The 27,937-nt window shown below is 38.8% G+C and overlaps 1 protein-coding gene across 3 annotated transcripts; it reads left to right on the top strand.

Annotated features, from left to right (window-relative positions):
- Positions 1 to 242: 242 nt before the first annotated feature.
- Positions 243 to 27,937, top strand: LOC104905867 (uncharacterized). Of its 3 annotated transcripts, none has more exons than XM_010694507.3 (22): positions 243 to 384; positions 473 to 568; positions 700 to 776; positions 877 to 954; positions 1,054 to 1,185; positions 5,486 to 5,536; positions 5,647 to 5,787; positions 5,883 to 6,005; positions 6,169 to 6,246; positions 6,836 to 6,928; positions 7,030 to 7,152; positions 15,661 to 15,744; positions 21,990 to 22,088; positions 22,260 to 22,457; positions 23,041 to 23,113; positions 24,613 to 24,716; positions 24,821 to 25,080; positions 25,164 to 25,250; positions 25,349 to 25,579; positions 26,466 to 26,544; positions 26,730 to 26,793; positions 27,465 to 27,937. In XM_010694507.3, exons 2-22 carry the CDS (start codon positions 478 to 480, stop codon positions 27,584 to 27,586), a joined length of 2,388 nt encoding a protein of 795 aa, XP_010692809.1. In that variant the 5' UTR covers positions 243 to 384; positions 473 to 477; the 3' UTR covers positions 27,587 to 27,937. The 3 variants fall into 3 exon arrangements, with proteins under 3 accessions (XP_010692809.1, XP_057248497.1, XP_057248499.1); XM_057392514.1 differs by having other exon boundaries at positions 290 to 384; positions 476 to 568; XM_057392516.1 differs by having other exon boundaries at positions 327 to 376.

Genomic DNA, 27,937 nt, shown 5'->3' with positions numbered 1-27,937 from the left:
TAAGTGGACATTCAAGGGGGAGTGTTGAGAAACAGTGGAATGAACAATTCCACTGTTTACATATGTGTGAAGTCCACTGTTCACATATGTGTGAAGTCCATATTTTCTTGCTGCATTTAATGCATGTCAGGTAATTTTCTTCCGTGTTGAAAACTTTACAATTGTGCACAGTAGAAAACTTTGCTTATAAATACATCAATGTAAAAAATCAGTTTACACATCAATGCAATACAATACTCTCTAATATATTTACATAACTCTCTCTATTTCTCACAACAATAATATCTTTGTCTGGTTATTCGTACTATAAACCCTACATCCTTAACTTGAAACCCCAAGACAAAGTCGAGTTAAATAAGGTCTTCACTGTCCATCGGTAAGGAGGTAAGGGTTTCAATTCAAGTTATTGTTGTCAAACTCTACATGGTGTTTGTAGGGTTATAGTTTTATGCTTTGTGTTTTTGCGAAGCAGCAGCCATGGGAGGTTCTCGAGCTCAAGTTAACAAATCTCATAAAACTCGTTTCGCTTCTAAATCTTCTCGCAATATTCACAAAACATCTCTCAAAGGTTTGCTTATCTTTCAATTTGTACTCCCAAATTCACTGTTTTTACCTTCATTTTTCTTGTTTAATATTCAGCCTTTTATTCATTTGGATTTTTCTCGTTTACGCTTGTGTTTATATTCCTTTATGAATTAGATAAACATCAAACTGCAAAATCGGACCGCAATTTTGTTAAAGGTGCTCGTGCTGCTAGAATTTCGCGTAATAATATGGTAACTTGATTTCTTTATTGTATAATTAATCATACAACCTGAATTTTAATCATCTTGAATTTACTCATAATTTCGTTTTTATATTTTATATCCTTTGTAGATAAGAGATCAAAAACGGACTGCTGCCTTGAATGAAAAAAGAGCATTAAGTGGATCAACAAGTCCACCTCGTGTTATTGTGAGTATTTCATAGGCTCATGTGAATGATCTAATTTAGGTTTCTTGAGAATTTGGAATGCTATAATGTTTTAGCTTATTGAATCTTTAATGTAATTAGGTCTTATTCGGTCTCTCTGCTCATGTTGACCTGAATTCCGTCGAAAGAGATCTGTTGGCATTAATATCACCACAATACAGCAATGAAGTATTTCCTACCGTTGTCTCCTCCGAATACAAGATGAGAGCCACGGTATGTTTCTGTTTCTTTGATAAATAATTGTAGAGGTCTATGTGGGTTACTAGAAAATTGTTTGTTTATGTTGCTTTTTTGTCGTGAAGCAAGAATTTTATGTCTTTCCTAGCATGCATGATCTAATGTGTGTGCCTGACATCAAAAAGTTTAACTGGTCTTGTTGCTTGTTTCCTCTTTCCGGACGAGGAATGCAAACTTGTCATTTAGAAGTTGAAATCCATAGATATAGACTCTAAAGATACGTTCTGTCCGCTTCTGCAGCTGTTTCTCCAGTAAAGGTTTTAAGTCGTGAGTACTGGACAGTGGCATACAGAGTTCTATGACATTTGGTTAAAATGAAATAAGGAATATATATTGCAAGGTTACCAGTATTTTGCATTTGGTTTCCACTTAAATACGGAGAGGAAGTCGAAGGAAAAATGTTAAAACATCAATGGATTTATTTTCGTATGGAGTGGCGTGTGGCCATAGTTGCCTATAATTAGCTTGCATTTCTTATATTGTTGCATAGTTTGAAATTTTAGTGTGTGATGCTGCTAAATACTGTTCTCGTGTTTCAAGATTTTATTTTTTTCTTATGTCCACATCATGAACCTAAGAAAACAAGTGGCAAGATGCATAGTGATCTTTAGATGGTGCTGTTCTAGTTCAGGGTTTCTGGGTAATTTTTTTTTGAAGTTGTCTGTGCAAGATATAAAGTTAAAGTGCATGATACAAGTGGCATTTGATGCAGCGGATTACCCTCAATAATTATGTTCTCACAATCCGTAATATAATAGAGTTTTACTTTAGGAATAACCTTTACCGAGAAATGAAGATAAATTTGTTAAGATAATGTACAGAGGTAAGTAAGAAGAAACTATAGAAGAGCAGAGAGAGAGTAGAAGATGAGAGAGAAGGACGAAGATTGGAGAGAAGAAGAGAGATAGTTATAAATTCAAGAATTAGTTGAAAGTTTACAAAGTACTAAGATTCGAGTAGCAAGCTTTCTCCCAAATGTAATAAAGAGGATTCTGTTTTGCTGGATGATTTGGCTGTTCCTCTTCCTCCCTTAAAATTCCTCTCACTACAACTAACTCTCACTATAAGTAACTTTTTCGCTTAATTTTCTTGCCTACCCCCATTGTTGCTGGAACAGTTGTAATGTGATTCATTTTTCGTTTTGTCTACTACTATTTCATCTCTCTTGTTTGGAAACTGTTCCTCAAGGAAAATAACAACGATCTATCTCCCTTTTCCCATTTGCTCTAAGCAAGGAGGATCCCTCCCAAATAAGGGAGTAGAGAGGTGGGCAGAAGATAGTTAATTTGATAACTTCTACATATGCATGAAGTCTAGGTTTTGAAAAGCGTGCCTAAGGCGCACCCAGGCGCTAGGCGAGTGGAGGCGCAAGCCAAAATACTAATAGTGAGGCGAGGGGATGCACGAGAGCCGATGCCAGGCGTGTGCTTTTTGCCTCCTTTTTGGGGAGGCCAATGTGCATCACGTTGTGCATTTTTGGGGATGAGGTGTAAGAGAGTGGACCTGACTTGAATTTTGTTTAAGAAAACAATAAATCTTTAAATTATAGCTTACCCAGGCTTGAAGAACCTAATTCGAGCAAACTCGCTAACTTAATATCTTAATTGCATTCAGTTGGTTCAAGTTGAAAACTAAACTGAAATCCCCAATTCCGAAAAACCCTAATTTTCTAGTGAAAAGCATGGCCACCGCCGCTTCAGTGGCCATGACAAAGAACACTGGTGAGGCATCTCTGGTTGTTTCTTCTGGTGTTCTCGCCTGTCAATTTTCGCAGGTCATTTTCTTTGATCTGCATCTGTCGGCTTCTTTGCCTTCTATCTTCACTTGCTGGTTTTTTTGCCTTCTATCTTCACCTGCTGGCTTTTTTGCCTTTGATATGCTGCAGTGTAAAAGAACCTTCCAGAGTCAAATAGTCAAACTTCTATTTTTTAATCTTCCGCTATAATTTTTTCCTTGCTCGCCCCTGACTAATACAAGTGAGTTGTGGCACTGCATTAGCTTTTGTTTTGGCGTTCTCTCTCTGTCTCGCTCTCTCTCTCTTTTTTAGTTCTATGTTTTTTAATCTTCCGCTCTATTTTTTTTTCCTTATTTTCCCCTGACTAATGCACATGAGTTGTGGCACTACATGAGCTTTTGTTTTGCCATTCTCCCTCTCTCTCTCTCTCTCTCTCTCTCTCTCTCTCTCTCTCTCTCTCTTCTAATAAATGGTTTAAGTTTTTTATTTTATAGAAATAAAACCCACGAAACAATAATAATAAAAAACTATGAAGGTGCTTCTTGCCTACAGGATGCATGCCCCTTGTGCTACCTTCGTCTTGCGCTTTGCACCTTTAAAAGTAAGCATGTAGGTCACGAAAAGACGCGTCCTTGTATCCATGTAAAAAAATAGAACAGTGTCCCAGTATCCTGAATATCAACAAAATTGCCACATTAAATACTCAGATCTGTACCCGTATCCCATACTTGATTTATAGGTAACATAGGCATGTAGTAGGTATTGTGGGGGTTACCGACCTGTTGAAGAATACTTTTGCTGATAGATGTGGATTTAGAACTCATTCTATCTCCAGTGGCTATGAAGGGTTCAAGGATTTTTTTTTATTAAGTGATGGAATAGATATTGTTTGCCGAAAGAACGCTTCATCTGTTAACTTTTATTGAGTGGAAAGCTGGAGAGAGGTTGTGGTCTGTTACTCTTGTGACTTGTGAACTTCGCAAGAGGTGTGTATAGTCACTGTATAGATCTTCGTTACATTGACTGGCTGCATGTTGATATAACAGATACAAGATACAGTAATAGAAAGTGCTATATATGAGGTTGAGAAGAAAGAAATTCCAATGTGCTCTGTCTTTAGCTGCACTTGTTATGGTATACATGATTTGGAATGTGAGGAATATATAGCTTTATGGGAAATCATGATCCCACTACCTGCTGCAGTGTTTCAGCAATTGAAGTATGAACTTATGATTAGAGTTAATTCATGTTTTATGAAAGAAAGTAAAAGGTGTCTTTGTGGTTGTTAGGCCTTTTGGGTTGGGTTAGAGGGAGCCCTTTCCATCAGGGTTTGATGATTTTTATGGTTCAGTGTTTAAGGCTCAGCTCATTAATCACAAAAATAAATGTTTTCAATAAACTGCTAGTTATATGACTATGAGATTAGTATCAACATTAATTTAAGGTCTATAGAGGTAAAATTTTCTCTGTTACTCAAGCTCTTCAATCCATCACAAATACATTGTTGAACCTACAAGTTTTAGTGTCCGTATGGTCTGTCCCCACATAATTCTGGATCTTAAACATGTTTAAAACTTACCTGAAGTGGCTGAGTGAACAACCTGCTCAGTAGCTCAGGTATCACTTGTAGGGGCCTCTGTAACATAAGGTAAAAATGTTCTGTGGATGTAGTTCTGGAGTTGAGGCACCTGATATCTTTTTAAGAACTGATTGCTGCTTGAGACTAGGCCAAGCCCAATGCTTAAGAGGGATGTTTAAGATATAGATTTAGTTGGTCAAAATTACAAAATGTCAATCTTCTGAAACCATAATCCAATGTCACTGGCTCACTGCTGCACTGAATAGGACAATTATCACGAGGTATTGTGCTCTGATTTTTTTCAACCTCTTTTTCTGCTGTGGAATACAGACACAGGGGCCCATCCTTTCGCTTCACCTACAGCAGGAGGGTATTTAAGTAAATTGCTGTGATAGCTAATTCTGTTATCTGCCTTGCTGGAATATTACTGTTCGATTTATTGACTCATAGGCAGTTAGTTATAGTAAGAGAATGTGCAAAATACTGTAGAGATAAAAGCATGTTTCAGTTGTGATATATAAATGTAGTAGTAGAGCGAGGAAAGGCATTGAGAAATATTGCCACGTTTTTTGTATTGGGAGAGTATCGTCTTCTTGAAGCTGAAAGTTATCCTCACCCATTCTGGTTGTACCAATACAAATATCTTACCATGCTTTTCTCTCTCTCTCTCTTTCCCATGTACTGTTTTCCTTACTGATTGGTTGGATTCACCACATGCTGTGTGCCTTGTTGAATATCTTATGAAATGTTAAAAATTTATTTACCAGTATTCACTGTTTGCTTTCTTCAGCCTATTGATTTTAGTAAATAAATATTATCAGGTATAAAGTATAATAGTGAAAGAAACTTTAGAAAGATTGCCCTTTTTACTTCTTTTCTGATTGGTGATTCCTTTCCTTTGATTGTAGCATAAAGCTCTCAGATGTTAGAAACTAAGAACTAATTGTGATTGCTGCTTGTAGGTGCTGAAAGCTCCTCATGGTGATCTATCCTCATGCATGGATATGGCCAAGGTACTTGTCTGTTCATCTTCTTAAGTTAAATGCTTTTGTGTGTAGTAACTTGAAATCATATGTTTTTGTTGGTTATTTGTCTTTATTTTATGTGAACATGTCTTGTATAGATTGCTGATTTGGTGGCTTTTGTCGCATCTGCGAGCTTTCCATGTGAAGATGGCTCATCTGATTATATTGATTCATTTGGAGCACAGTGCCTTTCTGTGTTTAAAGCCATAGGCTTACCAAGTACTGCTGTCTTGATCCGTGTAAGTAGACCTTTTTTTCTCTTCTGTTTGTGTTTCCGAGACTCCAGCTCGTAGAAATTGTTAATGTTTTGGTCACTAACTTTTCTTTGTTTCAGGATCTACCTATTGACTTGAAAGGGAGAAATGAATCTAAGAAAATCTGTAGTTCCAGTCTCACTTCCGAATTTCCTGATCATTGTAAACTTTATCCAGCGGATACAAAGGATGATCTCCATAAGGTAATGTCGGTGAGCTCTGTAGAATGGATGTGATTGCTGCTTTTATCTGTAATATGTATTGGGATCTAGCTGGGGTTCAGTATTTACTTTGCACATGTAATGTATGTATTTTTTTCTTCCAGTAAACTGATATCAACATGCATGTCATTTGTTCCTGATGCAGTTCTTGTACCTTTTCAAGGATCAAAAGTTGAAATCTCCTCACTGGAGAAACCAGCGAGCTTATGTTGCTTCTCAGAAGGTTTGAAGATTGCTTTATCCAGTTGATCTTGAATTCGTATTTCTAAGCAGTTGCTAGTTGTGGTCTTTGAAGACTATTGTTGAAAGGAAATAAAGAAGTTACGATGTTACGCTTTATGTGTGCTGATGTAGAGCTCTAAGTAGTGTTTCTTTTTCACTGGAATTAAGGAGATATTAATCAAAATCTTTTTTATTTGCTACCTTAAATGCATATGGTGGAAAAATGCCTTTTCATGCATTTGCCTTTGTCAGTCAAAATTGTTCTCGTTGCTACTAGTGTAGATTCTTCCAATGATAAGGTGCTAATATTTACCCACAACTATACTATATGTTGGAATATGTTTAGATGAACTGCTAAAATTTGTATATCATGCACCAATCCCTGGACATTGAATTTTGCTTTCTGAAATATTTTATGGGGGTATCCAATGCAACGACGACCTTCGGTGCTCTAGTTCCATCATATAAAGACAAGACTTTTACTCTCAGTAGATAGTTTCTGATAAAAATAAGTTCCCTGGTTTTCAGTTTGATGCAATGTTAGCTAACAATTGTAACCTTTTGTGTTTCTTTGCTTTAATTTTTTGCAGCTTGAATTGCTTGATCATGATTCCGTTTCTGATAAGTGTACCCTCTGTGTCACTGGTTATATCCGTGCTCGTAATCTTTCTGTAAACCAGCTGGTAATATTTTTACTAGTTTTTTCTCCATGATTCTTCTTGTTTAAAATTTTGTTTCTTTTTCTTTTTGTCATAATACTTTTCATACAAACTTTCTCTACTAGGTTCATGTCTCTGGAGCAGGTGATTTTCAGCTGTGCAAAATTGACATACTAAGGGACCCGTATGCTCTAAATCCCAGGAAAGGACAGGACTCTATGGATGCTGATGATGTGCTTGATCTGAAGGTTGGTAGTTTGTCATGTAATTATTTTTCAACTTGGGATATAATTGCAATGCATAGACAACTCATGTAACAAGCTAGGTTGCACGGGGACGGGGACGGAAAACGGCAAAATCAAAATTGCAAAAAACGGGTACGGCATGGATTCGGCAAAAAAAAAAACTAAATTAAACATCCATACATAAATAGTTCAAAGTTAAAAATAACATAAAACAACAACTAAATTTAATGTCTTAAACTAGATAAAGCTTAGATAAGGCAACATCGCAACACATCAATCTTCAAGAAGCAACTCATTTTCTAAATCCGGCTCATCTAGTGAGAGTTCCGCAAACTCTAGAAACCGAACATCCTCCAATGAATCAAATGCATCTCCACCAATATCCCACATCTTAGTGTAAAGCTCCCAATACTCTTCGGAATTCCTTGATAAAAGGCGAAGATTGTTGTGCTTGAAAACCAAATCTTGTGCACGACTTGGATTTAGCTTGTTCCTCCTAAGTGAGTGAATGAAGGAATATGTGCTCCAATTTCTCTCACTACAAGATGATGAAGTAGGTTGCCCAAGCACTTTAAATGCCAAAGATTGGAGGAGAGGAGTTTGAGCTCCAAAGTTTGCCCACTAACTCTTAGGATCCATAGAATGCATCCTTTCAATACAAGTTAAATCCTCAAAAGGTCCACTCTTCATAGAGAATAGTGCGAATTCATCCATTACTTTACCAACATCATCACTAAGTGCAAATAATCTATGAAAGCACTTCATTCTTTCTCGAGATACTTCACCATCTCTATGAGGAGCAACTCTAGATGGAGCTCCAAGTAGCCATTCATCACTATAGAACCTTCAATATTTAAAAAAAAAGATTATAAATTTGTGTATAAATATAACAAGATAAAAAGAATGCCAAAGAATATATACCTCGGGTTCAAGGAGTGGGCTAAACAATGGAGAGGAGTGTTGCTTTTTGCCCAACGAGCTACCAAGATTTCATAAACCATATGAAAAAAGGGACTAAACTCTGAATGAGGACGACATTCTTTCTTGTAAATCTCAAGCTTCACTTGTTCAGTCATGGAATCCCACATCTCATACACTAAGTGAAGGCATGATTTATCGGTGTCACAATGCCTAATCATGTCATAGATAGGCCTTGTGAATTAACAATGTAAGAAAGTTTGTCCCACCAATCATCATTCACAATCTTCTCCTTCACAAAGTTTGCCTTCCCCATGTCTTCTTCTCTATAAGAAGTCCACTCATTACTTATAACCATGGCTTGAAGACCTCGTTTGATGAGCTTAAATCTCTTAAGCATCACAATAATGGAGGCAAAGCGAGTATCGGCCACGGAAAGCAACTTAAGAGGAGAAAATCTTTGGAACATGGCCAATCTCATGTTGTGGTTCATGATGAAATTTTTAATTTGAATGGCATCTCCATGGATTTCTGCGATCCAACTACATTCTTCATAAGTTTCATGATTGCTATTCACATTCCTTGCCGCACAAATATTCTTCAAAGCAAGATTAAGGGTATGAACAACACATGGTTTCCAATAAATGTGAGGAAACTCACTCTCAATGAGCTCCCCCGCCCCTTTGCAATTTGCTGTATTGTCAGTTATGATTTGCACAACATTTTGATGGCCTACTTCTTGAATGACTTCTTTCATAAGATTAGCAATGAAATACTTATCTTTCACTTCACCAAAACAATTCACAGCTTTAAGAAAGATTGGACCATTACTAGAAGTAGCTATGAAATTAATGAGAGGTTTTCTTGTTGGATCACTCCATCCATCAGTCACAATTGTTACCCCTTTTTCTCTCCAAGTTGATTTCAATGGTATCATAAGCCTCTCTACATTAGCTTTTTCTTGTACAAGTAATGTAGTTCTAAGCTTGTTGTAATCAGGAGGTTTGTAACCAGGAGGTTTGTAACCTCCTATATTATGGGTGGCAGCAAAAGTGAAGGCCCTCATATAGTGTGGCTTCCTAGCAAGATTAAATGGCAACCCTCCCGTGTAAAACATCCTTGCAATTTCTTGATCCAATTGATCCCTAGTTTCAATCCCAAAACATCTAGTAATAGGTGATTTTTCAGACTTTCTTTTCTTGAATATAGAATCGGAGTCCAAATGAGAAAGAGATTCACTAGGCAAAGGAACTTCCCTAGGGCCCGAATCCTGTTTCTTAGTCTCATATTCATCATCAAGTTTTTGCATTTCAAGTTTATTAACACGGGACACTTTCTTACAACATGCAATTCCTTGACCCTTAATTTGAAGCAAATGGGCTCTAACTCTAGAATAACTAGATGTTCGATTTTCATTACAAAAATTACATCTATATTTCCATGTTCCACCAACCGCCCCTTGTTTTCCAAGTCTTGTTACAAACCTCCACAATGGAGGCAAACCCTCACTTTGCGTTGATTCTGCACCAGACCCACTACCCGTGCTGCTACCAATATTAGTACTTTGGTGTTGAGATTGGGATGCCATATTTTTTCTAATAAACACATTCAACAATCAACACAACAATTCAACCCAACATTCAACAATCAAAACAGAATCAACACAACAACAATTCAACTATCAACACTCAATTAAACTAAATAAACTAACACTAAACTAAGTCACTAACTTACTGCATTTATTCCTAAAAAAAAAGCAAACAAACCTCCATAAAAAAAAGAAAAAAAACAGACCCAAACTGTCTGCCAAGTGCCAATTCTGCCAAACATAACATGCCGAAAATTCGAAAGTAGAGAAACAGAGACTTGAGAGAAGCTTACCGGCGACTTCGACGGAGAAGAAAACCGGCGACTTTGCGAGTCCGAGTCGACCTTCACTCCTTCAGTCCTTCAAAGGAGAAGATACCGGCGAGTGAAAGGAGAAGAAACGAGAGAGAAGAAAGTCAGAAACCGGCGACTCGGCGAGAAGATCGGTGAACGGCGGGCGGCGAGGCGGCGTCCGGCGAGACAGCGAAGCACTTCGTACTCCCAGTTCAGGTGAGTTGAGAGAGAATTTGGGTTTTTCGAAAATCTGAAACCCTAGAAAATGAAATTTGGGCTCTCAAATTTCATTAAACTAGATGGGTACGTGGGCTCACTCTAAGAAACGTCCCCAGCCCCGTCCCCGATCTGACCTCAGCCGTCCCTATACATAACCCCCATACCCAGTATTAGGATTCGTCCTGGGTACGAATCCCAGGCGAATTCGTACCGTACCCAGGACGTCCCCGTCCCCGGTACGGGATTCGGTACCTGGGTGCCGTACCCATGCTTCGTAGGTAACAAGTATATAAACAATAGCTTCTAGCTGGTTTTGTGTGAATGATCCCAGAATATAACATAAGAAACACTTTTATGGATTTTGCCACATTGTCACGAAAGTGGCTTGTATCAGATGCAATTGAATGGACGCTCCAACTTGGCTTATATATTATGGTTGTGTTCTCTTCTCTAAAAATCTCTCAAATTTGGCTTTTACCCTGGTCATATGTATCGACTCGACCCACCTGACATGGGTGTGGACTGTGGACACATAATATGGGTCAAACTCAAAATTGATGTAGCATGAATTCAAGAGGAAGGAAGGAGTTATTGTTGAGAGTTCGAAAACACTAGGTAAAAATTGAGTCATGAAATTGTGAGAAAGGTGAAAGCGAAGTTGGGGTTTGGTCATGTAAGTGATGCTGAGTCAACCAGATTTTTCGCTAATTGTAAGTGCTGCTTGTATCAGAGAAAGAGAGGATACGTGCATGGTTTGAAAATACAGTTTTGGTCACTGTCGCAGAAACGTTGCGGTTTCATGGGAATGGAATGGATAAGTTCAACACGGACCACATCACAATTTATCATACTATTATTTGCACTAAATTTTAAAATTAACTAATATAGCATTTGTTTTCTCCTTAGTTTTAAAAAGTGCGCCTAGGCGAGGGGTGAGTCCAGTTGTGAGGAAAATCGCATTCGAAGACCTAGGCGAAGTGACCTACGAGAGGCGCAAGGAGGGGCGCGCCTCCGGAGAGGCGCCAGGTGATTCACCTTGGATGCTCAGTGGGAAAACGTGAGAGAGAAAGAGGAGATTTGAGTCAGAACTAGAAATCATCAAATTTTCTGTAAATTAGAAGTTAAAACTTATCCATGCTTTAGGAGTTAAATTTGAGTAAGATCGAGCATTTGATTGCATAAAATTGCTTTAGTTTGAATTCTAAATAAAAAATCCTCAATATTATTAAATCCTAATTCTCAGAATTTGGTGAAAGTCAACAATAGAAGGTCAATCTTCATGACAGTGACTGGTTGACTGCCGACCAGATTGCGCTATGGTTACTGGCGGTGTAAATTTCCGTTAGCCGTCACCGGTAAAGCAGTTCGGCAGATCAGCAGCCTATCTTCTCCTTCGAACTTTTCGTTAGGGTTCCTTAATCCAACTGCAGTGGGCATGGGGAGTTAATTAATTACTTTATTTTGAGTTGTACCCCACTCCCAAGATGAGGAATAGTGACTTCACGTGTTCCTTTTCTCTTTTTCTCTCTTGCTATTTTTCTATTTTTCTCCTTTTTCTTCTTTTTTTTGTCTTTTTCTTCTTTTTTCTTCACATCTCGTCTTCTCTTCTGTTGTGTGCTCACTTCTGCTGCACTTTTTATTTTCTCGACGAACCTCACTACTGATCCTGTTCTTCTTAGCATTGTTCAGAATTTTTTTAATAACAATAGGTCGTATATTTTTTAATAGCTAATTTACAATCAGCAGGTATATTTTTTAATTACAGCAGCTAATACTTTGTTAATTATTATGTGTTTTGAGTGTAAAATATGCTTTATAATTTCCTTTTTAGGTTTATCACTAAAGGTGCGCCTCACCTATGAGATGTGCGCGCCTTCGTGCGCCTTGTGCCTCTCTTCGCCTTGTGCTTTGCGCCTCGCGGCTTTTTAAATAAAGGGTTTTCCCCCTTCAAACCACCATAGATCTCGTGATTGTTGTATGTTTACCTCTTTTATGTCCTTTTCTATTGATTCATGTCATTATTGGTGGGAGGCTAGGGAGCTGTAGAGATCTGTGGAAGAAATCTCTGAAAAGTAGAATCTTTATACGGGAAATGAGGGTGAAATTGCCTTGTTAGGTTCCACCGGGAGTTCGGCTTATTCAAATTCACTGATTAAAAATGGTCAAATTCGGTTTGCCAAATTTGAAAACTTCAAAACTGGCAAACCAAATTGATTCGGCCGTATTTTCATACCATGGATGTGTGGGTCAGATACAATAGTATGTGGGTAGGGGTTAGGACTTAGGCTATGTTCAGTTCACCTTATTTTTGCTTATTTCAGATCTAATCAGATCAGATCAGAAAAAATAAGTTCAGATCAGATCAGATCAGAAAAAATAAGTTTAGATCAGATCAGACTAGATCAGATCAGATCAGATCAATTCAGATCATATCATGCTTATATTTAAAAACTCATTATTATTAAATATCTTTCACTACATATTAATAAAAATTATAATAATTGAATATTAATAAAGTACTCATTGAGACGAATCAAACAAGACCCCACATGACTATATTTTTTCTTATATATGAGAAAAATCTAAAAGATTATCTCTAATTGTGAATAGTGTCAAGATTCTAAGTGAGAAAGATAAAAAAATACAAAGGGAGTATTATTATTTACTAGTACATTTGTTCAAAAGAATTATTATTGTTGTTGTTGTTGTTGTTGTACTTATTAATTATTAATATTGGTAATTATTATTAATCTTGTTGTTACCATTATAAATGTCATTGTTATTATTATATTAAGTTATATTTGTTGTTATTAAATAATAGAAAATTAAAAGCCACGTGTTAAGAACATAAGATTGATGCAAAAATAAGAAATATATAAATATGATATCTTAAATTCATGACAACGAAACTACTAAGTTCGGATTACATTTCAAAATAAGCTAAGTGTGAGATACAAATTATAAATTTAGATTCGGTATACCTCTTCTACCGAATTCCAAATCTCTCTAGCTATTTGAAGTTGCACGATATTTATTTATTTTTTGCTCAAGTCATAGTTGTTTGTATATCTTATTCTATTTTATATGGAAAAAAAAGAGTTGAGTTTGCCGACTTCTCAAGTGTGAAACTTTTTTTAAGGGAAAGTGTGAATTAACATTGTATAAGTGCTCTTATAAAATAATGACTTGAGTTATATAATTATTTTTAGTAATAATAATAATTATGATTATAATTATTATTGATGTGCTTATAATAATGATAATAATAATAATTATTATTATTAATAAAAGTGTGTAAAAGTTGTAATAGAAATAAAATGATAATAATAGTAATACTATAAAGAAGATCTTATAATGTATTGCATAATAATGATTTACAAAGTAATAATATAATAGTAATAATATATTTTATATAAGATAAGATCTTGTAAATCACATCAGTTCAGATCAGATCAGATCAGAAAAAATAAGTTCAGATCAGATCAGAAAAAATAAGTTCAGATCAGATAAGTTCAGATCAGAAAATTTCAGGTGAATCAAACATAGCCTTAGGAGTGAAGGAATGGTCAAATATTAGACTGTAATAACTCTAGAGCTTGTATCATACTCCTTTGTTCACTCATTTTCAAAATAGACAAACTAACCTTTTCTCCTTATGGAAACTCATTTGCTTATTCTGCATTCTTCACCTAATTTTTTTCTGTAATCTTTTGTTGTTTTCCAGCAACATAGCAGTAAAAAACATACATTATCCTTTTTAATCTTTTCTTTGTTTTTTCCCTTGTGTACAAAGTATAAATTTCACTTTATTTTAGCAACTACTATTGTCCTTATCTTGGAAATTTCAAAATGAAAAAAAAAACTTTGAAATCAGATATAAGTTAATATATTATTTTCTATTATTACCTTTACCTCCCCTGAGTCCATATCCAAAATTTGTACCTTTAAGCATCATAGCTTGAAACAAGGGATTGGGTTTATAAATTTTAAGGCCTGTTGTGATTTGGATTGCGCTGGTCTATTATGGTGTGTTATGACCTTAGTTTTAAAAAGCGCGCCTTGGGTGCGCATAGGCGTCAAGCGAGTAGAGGTGTAGAGAAAATCGCCTTCTCATACTCAGGCGAGGTGAGATACGCAGATGAAGAGAGGCACGCTCTTCTTCCGCCTTGTGGGAGGCGTAAGGCGCACCGCCGTGGTCACCTTTAGTAAGGAGGCGTGGGAGAGAGTAGATCGGAGTTGAGACTGAAAAAATAATTAATTTTTTTACAAATTTAAACTTACCTTGGCTTTGATTTACGAGCTCTGAACTAAATCCCTTTGTTATAGCATTGAATTTCATCATATTGAACCCTAATAAAAAATCCTTAATTTGGGAGAAAACCCTAATTCATATTTTGGTGGAAATTGATCGCGGCTGACTCGTTGGAGGTGACGGATGATGCTGGCGAGAAACCTAGCATCAGTGCCGGCACCATATCTCCCGCAACCGTTAGGTTTCATCTGGAACTTCTCGAGGCTTCTCCAATTTCTTTCTTCGTTTTTCTTTTATTAAGCGTGAGTTTTGAGTAGTAGGTAGCAAATGAACCCACTCCCCACCCTCAGTAGTCATGCACTCACGTGCTCTATCTCTTTTTCCTTTTTCCTGTTTTTTTCTTTTTATCTCCGTTACTCCACTCCTTTCCTTCTTCTGTTCTCCTTGGCTTCTGGTCAGTATTTTTTTAATGAAACAATTTCAAGTTAATTAGTAATTGCAACAGGTAACTTAATTTCGTATGCAAATTAAAAAGGCTGGCAATCTTAATCTTTATAGTAGCTAATTTTGCAATCAGCAGGCACTATTTTTAATTTGCAACAACTTGTATTTTTTAAAATTATTTGTATGTTGTTTTGAGTGTAAAATATGTTCTATAATTGAATTTTAAGCTTTCTAGCACCAAAGGTGCGCCTCGTCTACAGGATGCGCGCGCCTTCTCCTCGCGCCTTGCGCCTTTTAAAACTAAGGTTATGGTATGAACTTTGATTATATGTGTTCGCTAATATGTAAGGAAATCCAATAATTATGCTAGATCTTGTAACATTTGTCCTGAATTAATTACTAAAATATGAACTTTTTAGAAAATTCTTTTTCATTTGTAATTAAAGTTACTAATGAAAATAAGTATTTTTTTGGGAAAAAAAAAGAAGCTCTTTAGCCTGGTCTAATTTTTTCTAAAGAAGAATAATAAGTTTCTGAATTTTGTAGCTTCTGAATGCTATTGCATCTTTTTTTATTACGAGTGAGAAGGGGAGACCTGTTAGCTTCACATAACCAAGTGATTAAAATTGATAGAAGAGTTAGATGTTACTTGTGCAGCTTACTGTTACTATATTTTTTCTCGTTTCTGTTCAAGTTTTTAGTATTTGTTGACATACTATATATGAGAGGTTTAAATTTGTACAGTTTTAACACAACCTTGATTGATATGCTCAATATGATTTGTTTGCTCATTGTAGGTTATTAGCTCTTTAGTGCCTGATATTTTAAAGCAAGAGCCTTTGCACGTTGAAAATGTTCCGGATCCTCTTGCTGGAGAGCAGGTTGGTAGATTAGCTTCTAACACTTTTCTTTTTCCCTGTTATATGGGGTCTTAGCTTCCGTGGATTTATCTGTAAAGTTGCTCCCCTCCCCCCTGCATTAACCTTTCTACTGGGTTGTGTTCCTTTTAACCAGTGTAGATATGGTTTTCTAATAGCTAGAAAATTTAACGATTCAATTGCTAGCTTGATAAAGTTCAGCTAACTGTCTTGTGCTGCTAGATTGATTTTTTCATGCCTTTTTGTGACTTATAAGCTTAATAAGAGTATCAATTTTTAGATGAATGTTATTTCTACCGAAGTATGAAGGTATGAGTTTATTGTAGTTGTGGTATTTTCAATCATCTTGGTTTAGTTCAGCTAAGAAGTATTGTAAGACGGGACTTTTGTCAACATTGTGCTGGGAATCAGATTAAAGCTCAAATCTTTAGGGCAAAACAAAAGGGATATGTTATATTAATCGGATCAAATGACCTCAACACTAATACAACTTACTCAACTTTCAAGAGGTGAGCACTCTCCACAAGAAAAGAAAAGAAAAACTAGACAAAACATTCCATAAAAGAAAATATCCACTACTACTTATGGTTATTTATAGTCCTAGGAAAAGAGCCCAGGTGGCTGCCCTAATCCCAACGTTCCTTTTCTTGCCTCACTCCTAGGTACAGTGACTCATCATTGGTGTAAGAATATCCTCTGCTTCTCCCTGATATTCTTTACTGCCCTTGTCCTATTTCATTCAGCTGACTTTTCTTTTGGGTCTTTCCCTTTCTTGCCCCTCCTCACATAAGTAATTACATTTGGCGCCTTATGATTCCTTGCATTACCCCAGGCCCAAAGAGCCACCTTGTCCTCAAGGTGAAAGAGAGGAAAGCGTTGACTCACAGCATTAAAATCTTCCCAAGTTGCCTCGTATGCAGGGAGGTTCAGCCATTTAATCAAGACTTCAGTGGGCTTGATAGTAGAGAGTGAGCAGTACCTCACATCCAAGAGTTGCTCTGGCTCAACTTCCAGCACTAGTTCATGACTTATTTGCGGAGGAATGGTGGGGTTAGCAGGTCGAGGTCCCACAACAGCCTTAAGCTGAGACACATGGAACACCGGGTGGATCCTTGCATGATCCGGCAGTCTGAGCTTGTAAGCCACTGGCCCTATTTTTTGCTCTACTTCAAACGGCCCATAAAACCGTGCTGCTAGTTTGTCATTAGGCCTTTTAGAAAGTGATTGCTGGCGGTAAGGCTGAAGTTTCAGGTACACCAAGTCCCCAATTTCAAACGTGACTTCCCTCCTTTTTGCATCCTCATAGTGCCTCATCCTCTGCTGAGCACTTAGCAAATGGCCCTTGATGTCATCTAACATCGCATCTCGCTCCAGCAGTTGGTCTTCCAAGGAGGCTACTGCAGTCTCGCCCCTTGTATACTTAGTGAGGTGTGGAGGTTCCCTTCCATAGACAGCCTTGTAAGGTGTGCACAATGTTGCTGCGTGCCAGTTGGTGTTGTAACAATATTCTGCCCACTGAAGCCATTTGAACCATGACTTGGGCTTACCATTGATGTAGCACCGTAGGTAGCCTTCTAACGCCTTGTTCACCACCTCCGTTTGCCCGTCGGATTGCGGGTGGTAAGCTGTACTAAAGTGGAGAGATGTGCCCTGCAATTTAAACAATTCCTTCCAAAATAAACTGAGGAAGATTTTGTCACGGTCACTCACGATTGTTGTAGGAACCCCATAGAGTTTGATGACTTCCTTGGTAAAAGCTTCGGCCACACTTTGAGCGGTGAAGGGGTGCTTGAGACCCACAAAGTGAGCATATTTCGAGAGTCTATCAACCACTACCAACACTGTATCCTTGCCGTAGGAGGTAGGTAGGCCCTCCACGAAGTCCATACTCACCTCGTCCCAAATTTGGGTGGGAATTGGAAGAGGTTGGAGAAGACCTCCTGGGCTTAAGGTGGTCTGTTTGTTTTGTTGGCACACATGGCAGCTTTGCACATACCTCAGAACATCCCTCCTCATGCCCGGCCAATACCATGCCGCGACCAACTTCTGGTATGTCTTCATGTCCCCAGCATGCCCCCCAATGGGCCCATCATGGTACTCCCTCATGAGAGCCCCTACCAAGCCCAGGGTCCTCGGTATCACCAAGCGACCCTTATACATCACCTGCCCCTGATGTAAAGTGTACCCTTTGGGGCACTTTCGTCCCCCCTCGAGGTCTGCCTTCAGTGTTTTAATGAAAGGATCCTGCTGTACCTGGGTGCGCCACTTCTCCCAGTTAAATTGACATGTAGAACTGATGTTGTGCAGCTCAATTGACTCTTCTGGTTGCCTTGACAAAGCATCGGCAACCACATTACTAACCCTAGAACGATAGCTTATATCGAATGTGAACCCCAACAGCTTGCTAACCCATCTTTGATACTCTGGCCCAATTTCTCGTTGCTCCATAAGAAACTTCAGGCTCTGTTGGTCGGTTTTTATAATGAACCTCCTCCCTAGCAAGTAGTGCCTCCACTTCATCACGGAAAGAACGATGGCCATGAGTTCTTTCTCGTAGATGGATTTTAGTTTGGCACGGGGACCCAAGGTTTGACTGAAAAAGGCTAGAGGGTGGTTATCTTGTGATAGAACTGCCCCTAACCCGTGATTAGAGGCGTCGGCTTCCACCACAAAGGTTTTGGTGAAATCGGGTAAGGCTAGAATGGGGACGGTGGTAAGGTGGTGTTTGAGTTTGTCAAAGGCTCGGGTGGCTTTAGGGGACCACGCAAAGGCATCTTTTTTGAGGAGTTGGGTGAGGGGTGAAGCAATCGTGGCGTAGTTAGCCACAAATTTCCTGTAGTAACCCGTAAGTCCCAAGAATCCTCGAAGCTCTTTGAGGTTCTTCGGGTATGGCCAGGCTGTCATAACTTTCACTTTGTCTTGGTCAACCGCAACTCCCTGGACAGATATAACATGCCCCAAGTAGGCTATTTCCTGCCTCCCAAACTCACACTTCGTCGGGTTAGCATAGAGGTGGTGTTGGGCTAGTTTGTTGAGGGTTAAATGAAGATGCTCTTTGTGGGTTTCAGGGCTAGGGCTATAGATGAGGATGTCGTCAAAGAATACAAGAACGAATCTCCGTAAGTAAGGTTTGAAGATGTCATTCATGAGGGATTGAAATGTGGCAGGAGCATTGGTGAGGCCAAAGGGCATCACCATGAACTCATAGTGCCCTTGGTGAGTCCGGAAGGCGGTCTTGTGTACATCACCTTCCCTCATTTGGATTTGATGATAACCCGATTTTAAGTCAAGCTTGGTAAATATGGCTGCCCCCTTAAGCTCATCAAGAAGCTCATCAATCATTGGGATAGGGTATTTATCGGGAAAGGTAGTCTTGTTCAAGGCCCGGTAGTCAACACAAAAGCGCCAACTCCCATCTTTCTTCTTGACCAACAACACGGGACTGGAAAAAGGGCTGGTTGAAGGCCGAATCAACCCAGCTTGCAGCATATCTTCTATAAGCCTTTCAATTTCATTTTTCTGTATGTGTGGGTAGCGGTAGGGCCTTACACTGACAGGGTTGCTCCCCTCTTTCAACACAATGGCATGTTCATGGCCACGGTAAGGTGGTAGGGTAGTGGGTGGGTTAAAAATCTTGTGGTGGTTGGCTAAGGTTTGAATGAGGTATGAGGGAATTTCGGGTTTGGCCTGTGGTTTTGTCTCTCCATCCATCCTGTTAAGTTCCACCAAGTAACCTCCCCCTTCTCTAGCAATGGTTTTCATCATTACCTTTAGCGAAATCAAGGTCCTCCCCAATGAAGGATCCCCCCTCAAAGTGACCGTATCATGCCCCACTTGGAACCTCAAGGTTTGTGTTTTCTAGTTCATTGTCATGGTACCCAGCTTTTCCAACCATTGAATTCCCAAAATTAAATCAGAATTACCCAAGTCTAAAGGTAGACAATTTTCAATTACATTAATACCTTGTAAATGTAGGAGCAGAGACTTGCACTCCCCCTTGCCTTGCACGGTCTCGCCGGTCCCTAGCGTTACTCCGAACCCTCCAGTAGTGGTGATAGGAATACCCAATCTTTGCACGGTGGTCAGAGATATGAAGTTATGGGTCGCCCCCGGGTCGATCATCACTATCACTTCATGCCCTTGAATGGTTCCCCTTAATTTCAGTGTTTTTGGGTTATTAATTCCCAAGACGGAACATAAAGAAATCTCCGGTTGAGGTACACCCAGCTCCTCCCCTTTTTCCTCCTCTTCGCCACCGTCTTTTTCCTCCTCCGGCGCGTCCTCCACGCACTCCGGTCCTTCCGATCCCATCAAAACGCTCAACTCTTTGCGCTGGCAACGGTGGCCGGCACTCCATTTTCCGTCACACCGGAAACATAAACCGTGCTCACGGCGGTGTTGCATTTTTTTATGCGTAAGTCGCCGGATGGGGTTGTTTGAATGCTGGGAGCTTTGGGTGTGGGTGGGGTAGGTGAGTTGGGGTTTGGTATAAGGGCTTGAAAATGATCCAGCTGGGTTAGTGGGGTTGTTAGTTCTGGGATTGTGGGTTTGGGTAGTGATGGGCTGGGTCCTTGAGTAGGAGGGTTGGGGTTTCTTTTGTGAGGCCCATTTGACCTTCTGCTATGCTCGTATGGCAAGGTCCATAGCTGACTCTAAGGATCTTGGGCCCAACAAGGCCACTTCTGCTCTGATGTCCTCTTTGAGCCCATTGATGAATTTCCCCTTAACAATCTCCTCTGATACCCCCTCCAACGGTGCTAGAAGCTCTATAAACCTCTTCCTATAATCCTCCACTCCTCCCACCTGTTCATGAGCGAGCCATTGTTCGTGTAAAGTTCCGGCACCGACGGCCCTGAACTGACGCAACACCAAACTTTTCAACTCCTCCCACGTCAGTATCTCCCTCCTCTTGTTCGCCCATTGGAACCACAGTAGGGTATCCCCGTCGAGGGCGACGACGGCGGCTTCCACTTTCTCTCCTTCCTCCAATCGGTAAAATTTGAAATACCATTCTGCTCGTAGGATCCACCCGTCGGGGTTGGAGCCATTAAAATAGGGCAAGTCGAGCTTTTTGTACCTCCAATTTCCCCCACCTGTGTTGGAGTTGCTCTGTTCCAAGGTGTGAAAGGTGTTGTTCTCCTGTTCTCCCTCTCCATGGTGGCCCCCCCTCCTTGTTGGTATATTGTTGTGGGTGGCGGAGTTGGCCGGTCCCCTCTGAAGCAGGGCGGCCAGTGTGGCCCTCAAATCCTCATGGGCCTTCCGGTATTCTTCCTGGATCTGCTGAATGTAGGCATCTTGGGTCTCACGAGCCCGGTTTACCCGCCCTTCTATCCTCTGGTCTGTGAGATCCATCTCGTTGGACAACCTCTCCACCACCGTTTGTTGGTTGGCCATAACCTCGGTTAAGGTGGTTTGAATCCCAACGACATCATTCTCGAGGTGCTCAAGTCTTTGTATTTGCGTTGGTGGCATGGTTATCTAGCCTCGCTCTGATACCAAGTTGCTGGGAATCAGATTAAAGCTCAAATCTTTAGGGCAAAACAAAAGGGATATGTTATATTAATCGGATCAAATGACCTCAACACTAACACAACTTACTCAACTTTCAAGAGGTGAGCACTCTCCACAAGAAAAGAAAAAAAACTAGACAAAACATTCCATAAAAGAAAATATCCACTACTACTTATGGTTATTTATAGTCCTAGGAAAAGAGCCCAGGTGGCTGCCCTAATCCCAACGTTCCTTTTCTTGCCTCACTCCTAGGTACAGTGACTCATCATTGGTGTAAGAATATCCTCTGCTGCTCCCTGATAGTCTTTACTGCCCTTGTCCTATTTCATTCAGCTGACTTTTCTTTTGGGTCTTTCCCTTTCTTGCCCCTCCTCACATAAATAATTACATTTGGCGCCTTATGATTCCTTGCACATTGCTTGTTGTTTATGAGCTTAGATCATCTGTTGGTATGATGAGGTTTAAACTAAATTCACCACAAGTTCGTTGCTAATTTCTTTTCGCACATATATTACTACGCAATATCTACCCGTTTCAATATATTCGTATTTGAATCATTCCAAGAAGTCAAGTGACTAAGTCTTTAGTTGACAAATATGTAAATGCTTACAGCAGCTTGCTTCTTGACATCATCTATTTTGTTGGATTTGTTGATAGTTATGGCTTTAAAATAGGAATGTTTCATTTCTGTTTAAATTTTTGGCAGTTCATATTCATAATCCTTTATCTTCTATCAGACTTGGCCAACTGAGGCTGAAATGGCTGAGGCAGAGGAAAATCAGAAGAATAAGAAATTGAAGAAGAGGAGACTTCCACCTGGTACTTCAGAATACCAGGTTTGTCTTGGCCTTTTTTTTATCTATCATCACTTATCTCGATTCTGTAATAGTCCCTAGGGAAGAGGTCATATAGTCAAATCCCTACTAATTGTCAATTTCTGGGTGTTTTTGTTTGATACCTTATGTTAAGTGCTTACTGCTTAGCATATAATTTTTTTTACACTTCAGGCTGCTTGGATTTTGGATGGCAGCGACGAGGATGATGTTGGCAGTGGTGATGAGTCAAATGATGGCATGGTCTTGGATGAGTTAGAAACTGATGTTTGTTCTGGTGAGGTTTCTAAAAATTTCGACTTTGATGAAGATCAAGGATCTGTTGACCTTGGAGAATCTGATGGAGGCACAGAGACTGATTCAGTGATGATGGTAAGCTTAGCTGTGGCATCTTTCTTGAGCTATGCTCTATAAAGTTGTATATTCTTATATATTTTTGATGTCTTGTGCATGCTTTTGCATGTCTAGGTTCCAAGAAGCTTTGTCTGTATGGCTGTGTATGCTTCTTTTGTTACTGGGACTCTAGAACATGTAACGATGCTGAATAGTGAACAATTAGATAGTTTTTGCAGCGTTAGTCTAGCTATAAGTAGTGACTGTTATGCTTTTGAAAGCATGTACTCTACTTATTTCACCCAATACCTGCATGTTTGTGTGAAGTATGTGGTTTAGATGCTGTTTTTGTCAGATTGTAGTCACCACCCCTAACACGTCCTCTTCCCCCCCAAAAAAAAAAAAAAACGGGGAGTAAAATTGTTTGAAATAGTTACAAAATGGAAAGCAGTGTGACATCTGGTTGATCTGGTCAACAGGAGTTCTGTTTGTGCATTAAGCTATTTCTTTTTATGTTTGTGCTAATTGATCTCTGCTGCATTTTACTTTATCTTTGTTTATTTGGTTACTTTATAATTTATACTTGTATCACGGGTTTAACCCAATCTTGTTTTCTTTACAGGATGGGGATATGACTAAGGAGCAGATAGAAGATGATATCAAAAGATTAAAAGAAGCTCATGCAGAAGATGAGGGTAATTTATTTATTGTTCTAGACGAATTGTTTGGTTCTTCTGAAAGTATCTGTTTTTGTTATCCATTTTATGCAAATTTCTAAGAATTTGACGTTAGGCCATATGATTGAGAACTGGTCAGCCTGGCATGCTCATGTAGAGTTTAAAATTTTCTTTTCTTGGAACATTTCCAACATGTAACATTATGTATTTCTTACCGAACTCTTGACATTTTAATGGTGTGAAGAGATGAGGTTGTTGGTGACCCAACTATCACGTGCTCTTTGTGTTAAGAGATCATGTTATCTTTTGTCTTGAATACACCAACATAATTCTCTAGCTGGTTGGAACATTTAATTCAAATATCCAGTTCTTCCTCCTCTCCCCGTTCATATTGCTGTTCGAAGCTCTGACTATTGTACAGCTGTATGCAGTGTGCTGCCTGATACAATTAAGGGGGTTTCAATTGGAAAATCACTTCTTTTTTGTGAAATCAGTAGAGTTTGGTGTTTAATTTATTATTTTTGCTGATCAGCATCACCATCACCTTATCCCATGCCTTTCTTTCAACACTAAACACTCAACAAACCCAAGTCACCACTCAATCCTTAAGTGCTAGATATGTGGTTCGCTGGTTAGCATGTTTCTGAGTGTTGCTCTGATGGCATTAGCAGAGGTAGGATCGACAGTGATAATTGGGGTGGAATAAAAGGCGATAGAGATGGTGATTGAATCTTTAGAATTAGAAAACTATGTAGGAGGTTGCTAGGGGTAGTAGCATAATTTTGTAGAACCCTTAGGGCTTGTTCATATGTTTTTGCTCTCAATTTTAAGTTCTCTCTAAAACTAAACCAAAGAATGAAGAAGCAGAATAGGTGTTTTCCATGTTTTGGCTCTCAACATTCAAATTAGCATAAATAGGAGTTAGGACTATGTTATGCAACCTACTCACTCGGCCCCTAAATAGAGTTCCCATTTTCCATTTATCTGTCCCAAATAGATTTCCCATTTCCTTATTTGGTATGGGTCCACATATTAAAATATTATTTAGCTTTTTTTTTTAATTATATTATCCACTTCCCCATAACAAGATGACTTTGTAAAATAGTCCACATACTCTCTCCTCAGTAAAGAATTCATGAATAGTGTACCAACTTCAATTAATAATTCTGATTTAATACAACTAAGGTCCCATTTATGGTTTCTCCTTAATACTTGTGCCCAAAAGAAATGGGAACTCTATTTTGGAATGGGGGAAGTTATCATATGATTTCTATAATCTTAAAACCAAAATCTGGAAAACTGGCCGTGATACCTCATACATTGACTCCGCATTCTTATCCATCATTGTGTTCCATGTTTAGTAGTTATTGTATGGCGATCTTTCTTGATGAACAAAGGATCTGGACTTGACTTTCATGTTAACTTGTGTGGAACATGTTCTGTTTTTGGTGACTTTCTTCATTTTCATAGTGCCTGTTGGAATCACTTGTTTTGCTTATTAGTGGTACAACTTTCAGAATACCCAGATGAAGTCGATACTCCAATAGATGTGCCTGCTAGAAAGCGTTTTGCTAAGTACAGAGGCCTGAAGTCGTTTAGAACATCTTCATGGGATCCTAAGGTGATAATGTTTGTGCCTCTTGGAAGGACTTGTAAACTTATAATGTGCACAAATCTCAACTGATTTCTGACTTGGTCGCTGTCTGTATCTTTCTCCATGAGTAGGAATCGCTGCCTCCAGAATATGCTAGAATATTCACCTTTGATAATTTTGCAAGAACTCGAAAACATGTGACTGCTAAAGCCTTGGAACAGGACAGAGAAAGTTCCGATGACACTGTCTCACCTGGCACATATGCTAGGCTCTATATCAAAGAAGTACCAAAAACTGTTGCTTCAACTTTATGTTTGCGTGCAAAGATAATGCCCATTATAACATGTGGGCTATTGCAACATGAGTCCAAGATGTCGGTTCTGCACTTTAGGTATTTGTTCTGTTGGCTCCTGGTTGCTGTCATAATTTCTGTGCTATGGCTATCATTAATCACATAATTTACTGTCTTAACAGCATTAAGAAGCACGATAGTTATCAAGAACCAATTAAAGGAAAAGAGGAACTAATATTTCATGTTGGTTTCCGGCAGTTTGTTGCAAGGTGAGTTTTTCTTTGTGAAAAGAACACCCGCTTGCAGAATTTATATTCTTTATGGTTCATGTGTTATCATACTGAGGCCTGTGACTTGTATCATGAAGGCCAGTATATTCTTCCGATAGCATCAATTCAGACAAGCACAAGATGGAGAGATTTCTGCATGCAGGGCGCTTTTCTGTAGCTTCAATATATGCTCCAATTTCATTTCCACCTTCTTGTTTGGTTGCCATGAAGATAGCAGGAGACGTGGGCTCACCTGTTTTAGCTGCTGTCGGTTCTTTGCTAAGTGTTGATCCAGATAGGATAATGCTGAAGAAGATAATTTTGACTGGGTAAATTTTCTTGACTTTCAGAAATTGTATTATGAGTTATGACTTGTGCAAATTTGATGTTAATATGCCTCACATTCTCAAAAAGATTTTTTTGCTAAAGCATTTTAGTAACTCCATAGTCAGCTTCCTCGTCAAGAAGTTTTGGATTATCCAACGAGTAATATCACTTTTGATGGTCAAGTTTCTATATGTTGATTTGGGTCCGACTCTTTTGACCTGATTCTATTGAACTGAAATTTATTTGACTGAGAAAACTAATCTTTATTGATTATAACTAATACTTCCTCTGTTTCTAAATTGTGCCATTTAGGGGTGTTTTTTTTTTTTATAATTGGGACAATTGACCCTTTTTCTTTGTATGGTAGGTTGTTGGCCTACCATCTCTATTACTTTTACTCTCCTCTTAAACTTTATCACTTTTTCCTTATCGTCACTCTCCTCTCAACCCTTTGTACTTTTTAATTGGTTCATGTGCAAAACCAGATGTCCCATTAAACAAAAAAATGGAGAGACTATCTCTTATGAACTGATCTCTGTGAAGTAATGAACTGTTGCATATCTCTCACGTGAATATCCTCCTATACTGTTTATAGTAGGATGTGCGTGTAGTCTATGGATATTGGATGGCCTTATGTAATAACATTTGTTATTGTACACATTTGACTTGCAAAGTTGCAATTGTCATCTGAGGTGTGCACATGCAATTTTATTTTATGTTATGAGTTTGCTAGATTATTATTGCAATAACTTTGAGCCAGTTTCTATCTGATATCTTTTAACTTTTTGAACTTTAATGGCTCTCCATGTCACTTAGCCCACTTGCTTTCTTTCTTGCCAAGTTAGTCTTTTTATCAGTTGTAAATTATGGAACTTTCTTTTGATGTAGTTATCCCCAGAGAGTTTCAAAAGTAAGAGCGACAGTCAGATATATGTTCCACAATCCAGAAGATGTTAAATGGTTCAAGGTATGGTTAGCTTATCTTTTGCCTCTCCATCCTCCAACTTTCCCCTTCTCCTTTTGTAATGCTTTTTTTGGGAGGGGTGAGGGGAAGGGGGGGGGGGGGGGAGGAGGAGTTGATCTAAAATAGCAAAATTATGTATATAATGGTATGATTGGCTTAGCTCATTCAAGTGGCTATATATACTGCAGCCTGTAGAAGTATGGACTAAATGTGGACGTCGTGGTCGTATAACAGAGCCTGTTGGAACACATGGTACGTTTCTTTTTTACCATCATTAACTTCCAGAATTGTTTTTCCATCTCTTCTTTTTTTCCAAGTTCAGTGATATTTCTTATCCTGGGGTTGTTTTGTTCTTGTTTTCCACCCTTCTGTACCATTTACCATGTGTGGTTGGTGGAAGACTTAAGATTTTGCTTGAGATCTTTGGTGCCACTTTTCGTCCTTCAGTTTGTAATTTCCAGGTGCCCGTATCTTTTTTAGTAGAAAGCTATCAGGCCAAGGATAAGTTAATGATCTGATGGAAGATGCGCCAACATGTTTTAAAAAGCCAAGAAAAGTCGAGCCGGCTGCACTTGCTGAACTTTGTTTCTTAAAGTATGTTTGCTTTCAATGGGGCTCAACAACAATTGAAAGATGATCTATATGGCTATCTGGCTTGCTTAGTGAAATAAAACAATCTCAAACAAAAATCTTTTCTAGTGACCCACATACATGACTACACCCATGAGCCTCCCTGTAATGGTGGTCTCGTGTTTTGTTTGCAGCAGGTTATTCGTGACTAGATTTGATTTGACCTCGATCCAGCTTTTAAAAAATTGATCGAAAAATTATTGTTATATTGCATGCGTTCTCCACCCTCAAACCACCAAATAGAGGGTTCTCTTGTTGTCGTTCCAGTATTGACAAATTTTCTTGAACTGCAGGGGCAATGAAGTGTCACTTGAATGGAGTCCTTCAGCAGAATGACACTCTCTGCATGAGCTTGTTTAAACGTGCATACCCCAAGTGGCCCGAACACAAATTTCCGTTGTCCAATGTGATATAATGGAATCTTGGTTTGAAGAATTGCCAATTCTCAGTTCAGCGCAGGATAAAACACTCTGCTGCTGTGATCGGGAATGAAGCGCAGGTTCAGAATATAATTCTTCATACTTTTATTTGCTTGTATGGTGTAGGTTAGCTATTCTTGAATACATCTATTACCTGTACGAATGTACCCACTGATTTTGAGGGGCATAAAATTTTGCTGAGATAGTCAATGTAGATGTTTTTGATAGGCTTTTAGCCCAGTATAGTTTGCGTAGTGTGAGTCGTGAAATAATCAGATAGGGAATTGTAATGTCAATTAGGGAAATCAAGGCCATTTTTTTTATGTATATCTTGTCATTTCTGTTTA

The sequence above is a fragment of the Beta vulgaris genome, chromosome 1, assembly GCF_026745355.1.
Source record: "Beta vulgaris subsp. vulgaris cultivar EL10 chromosome 1, EL10.2, whole genome shotgun sequence".
NCBI lineage: Eukaryota > Viridiplantae > Streptophyta > Magnoliopsida > Caryophyllales > Amaranthaceae > Beta > Beta vulgaris.
The sequence above is the reverse complement of the archived record's forward strand: the minus strand, read 5'-3'. Positions and strand labels throughout refer to the sequence as shown.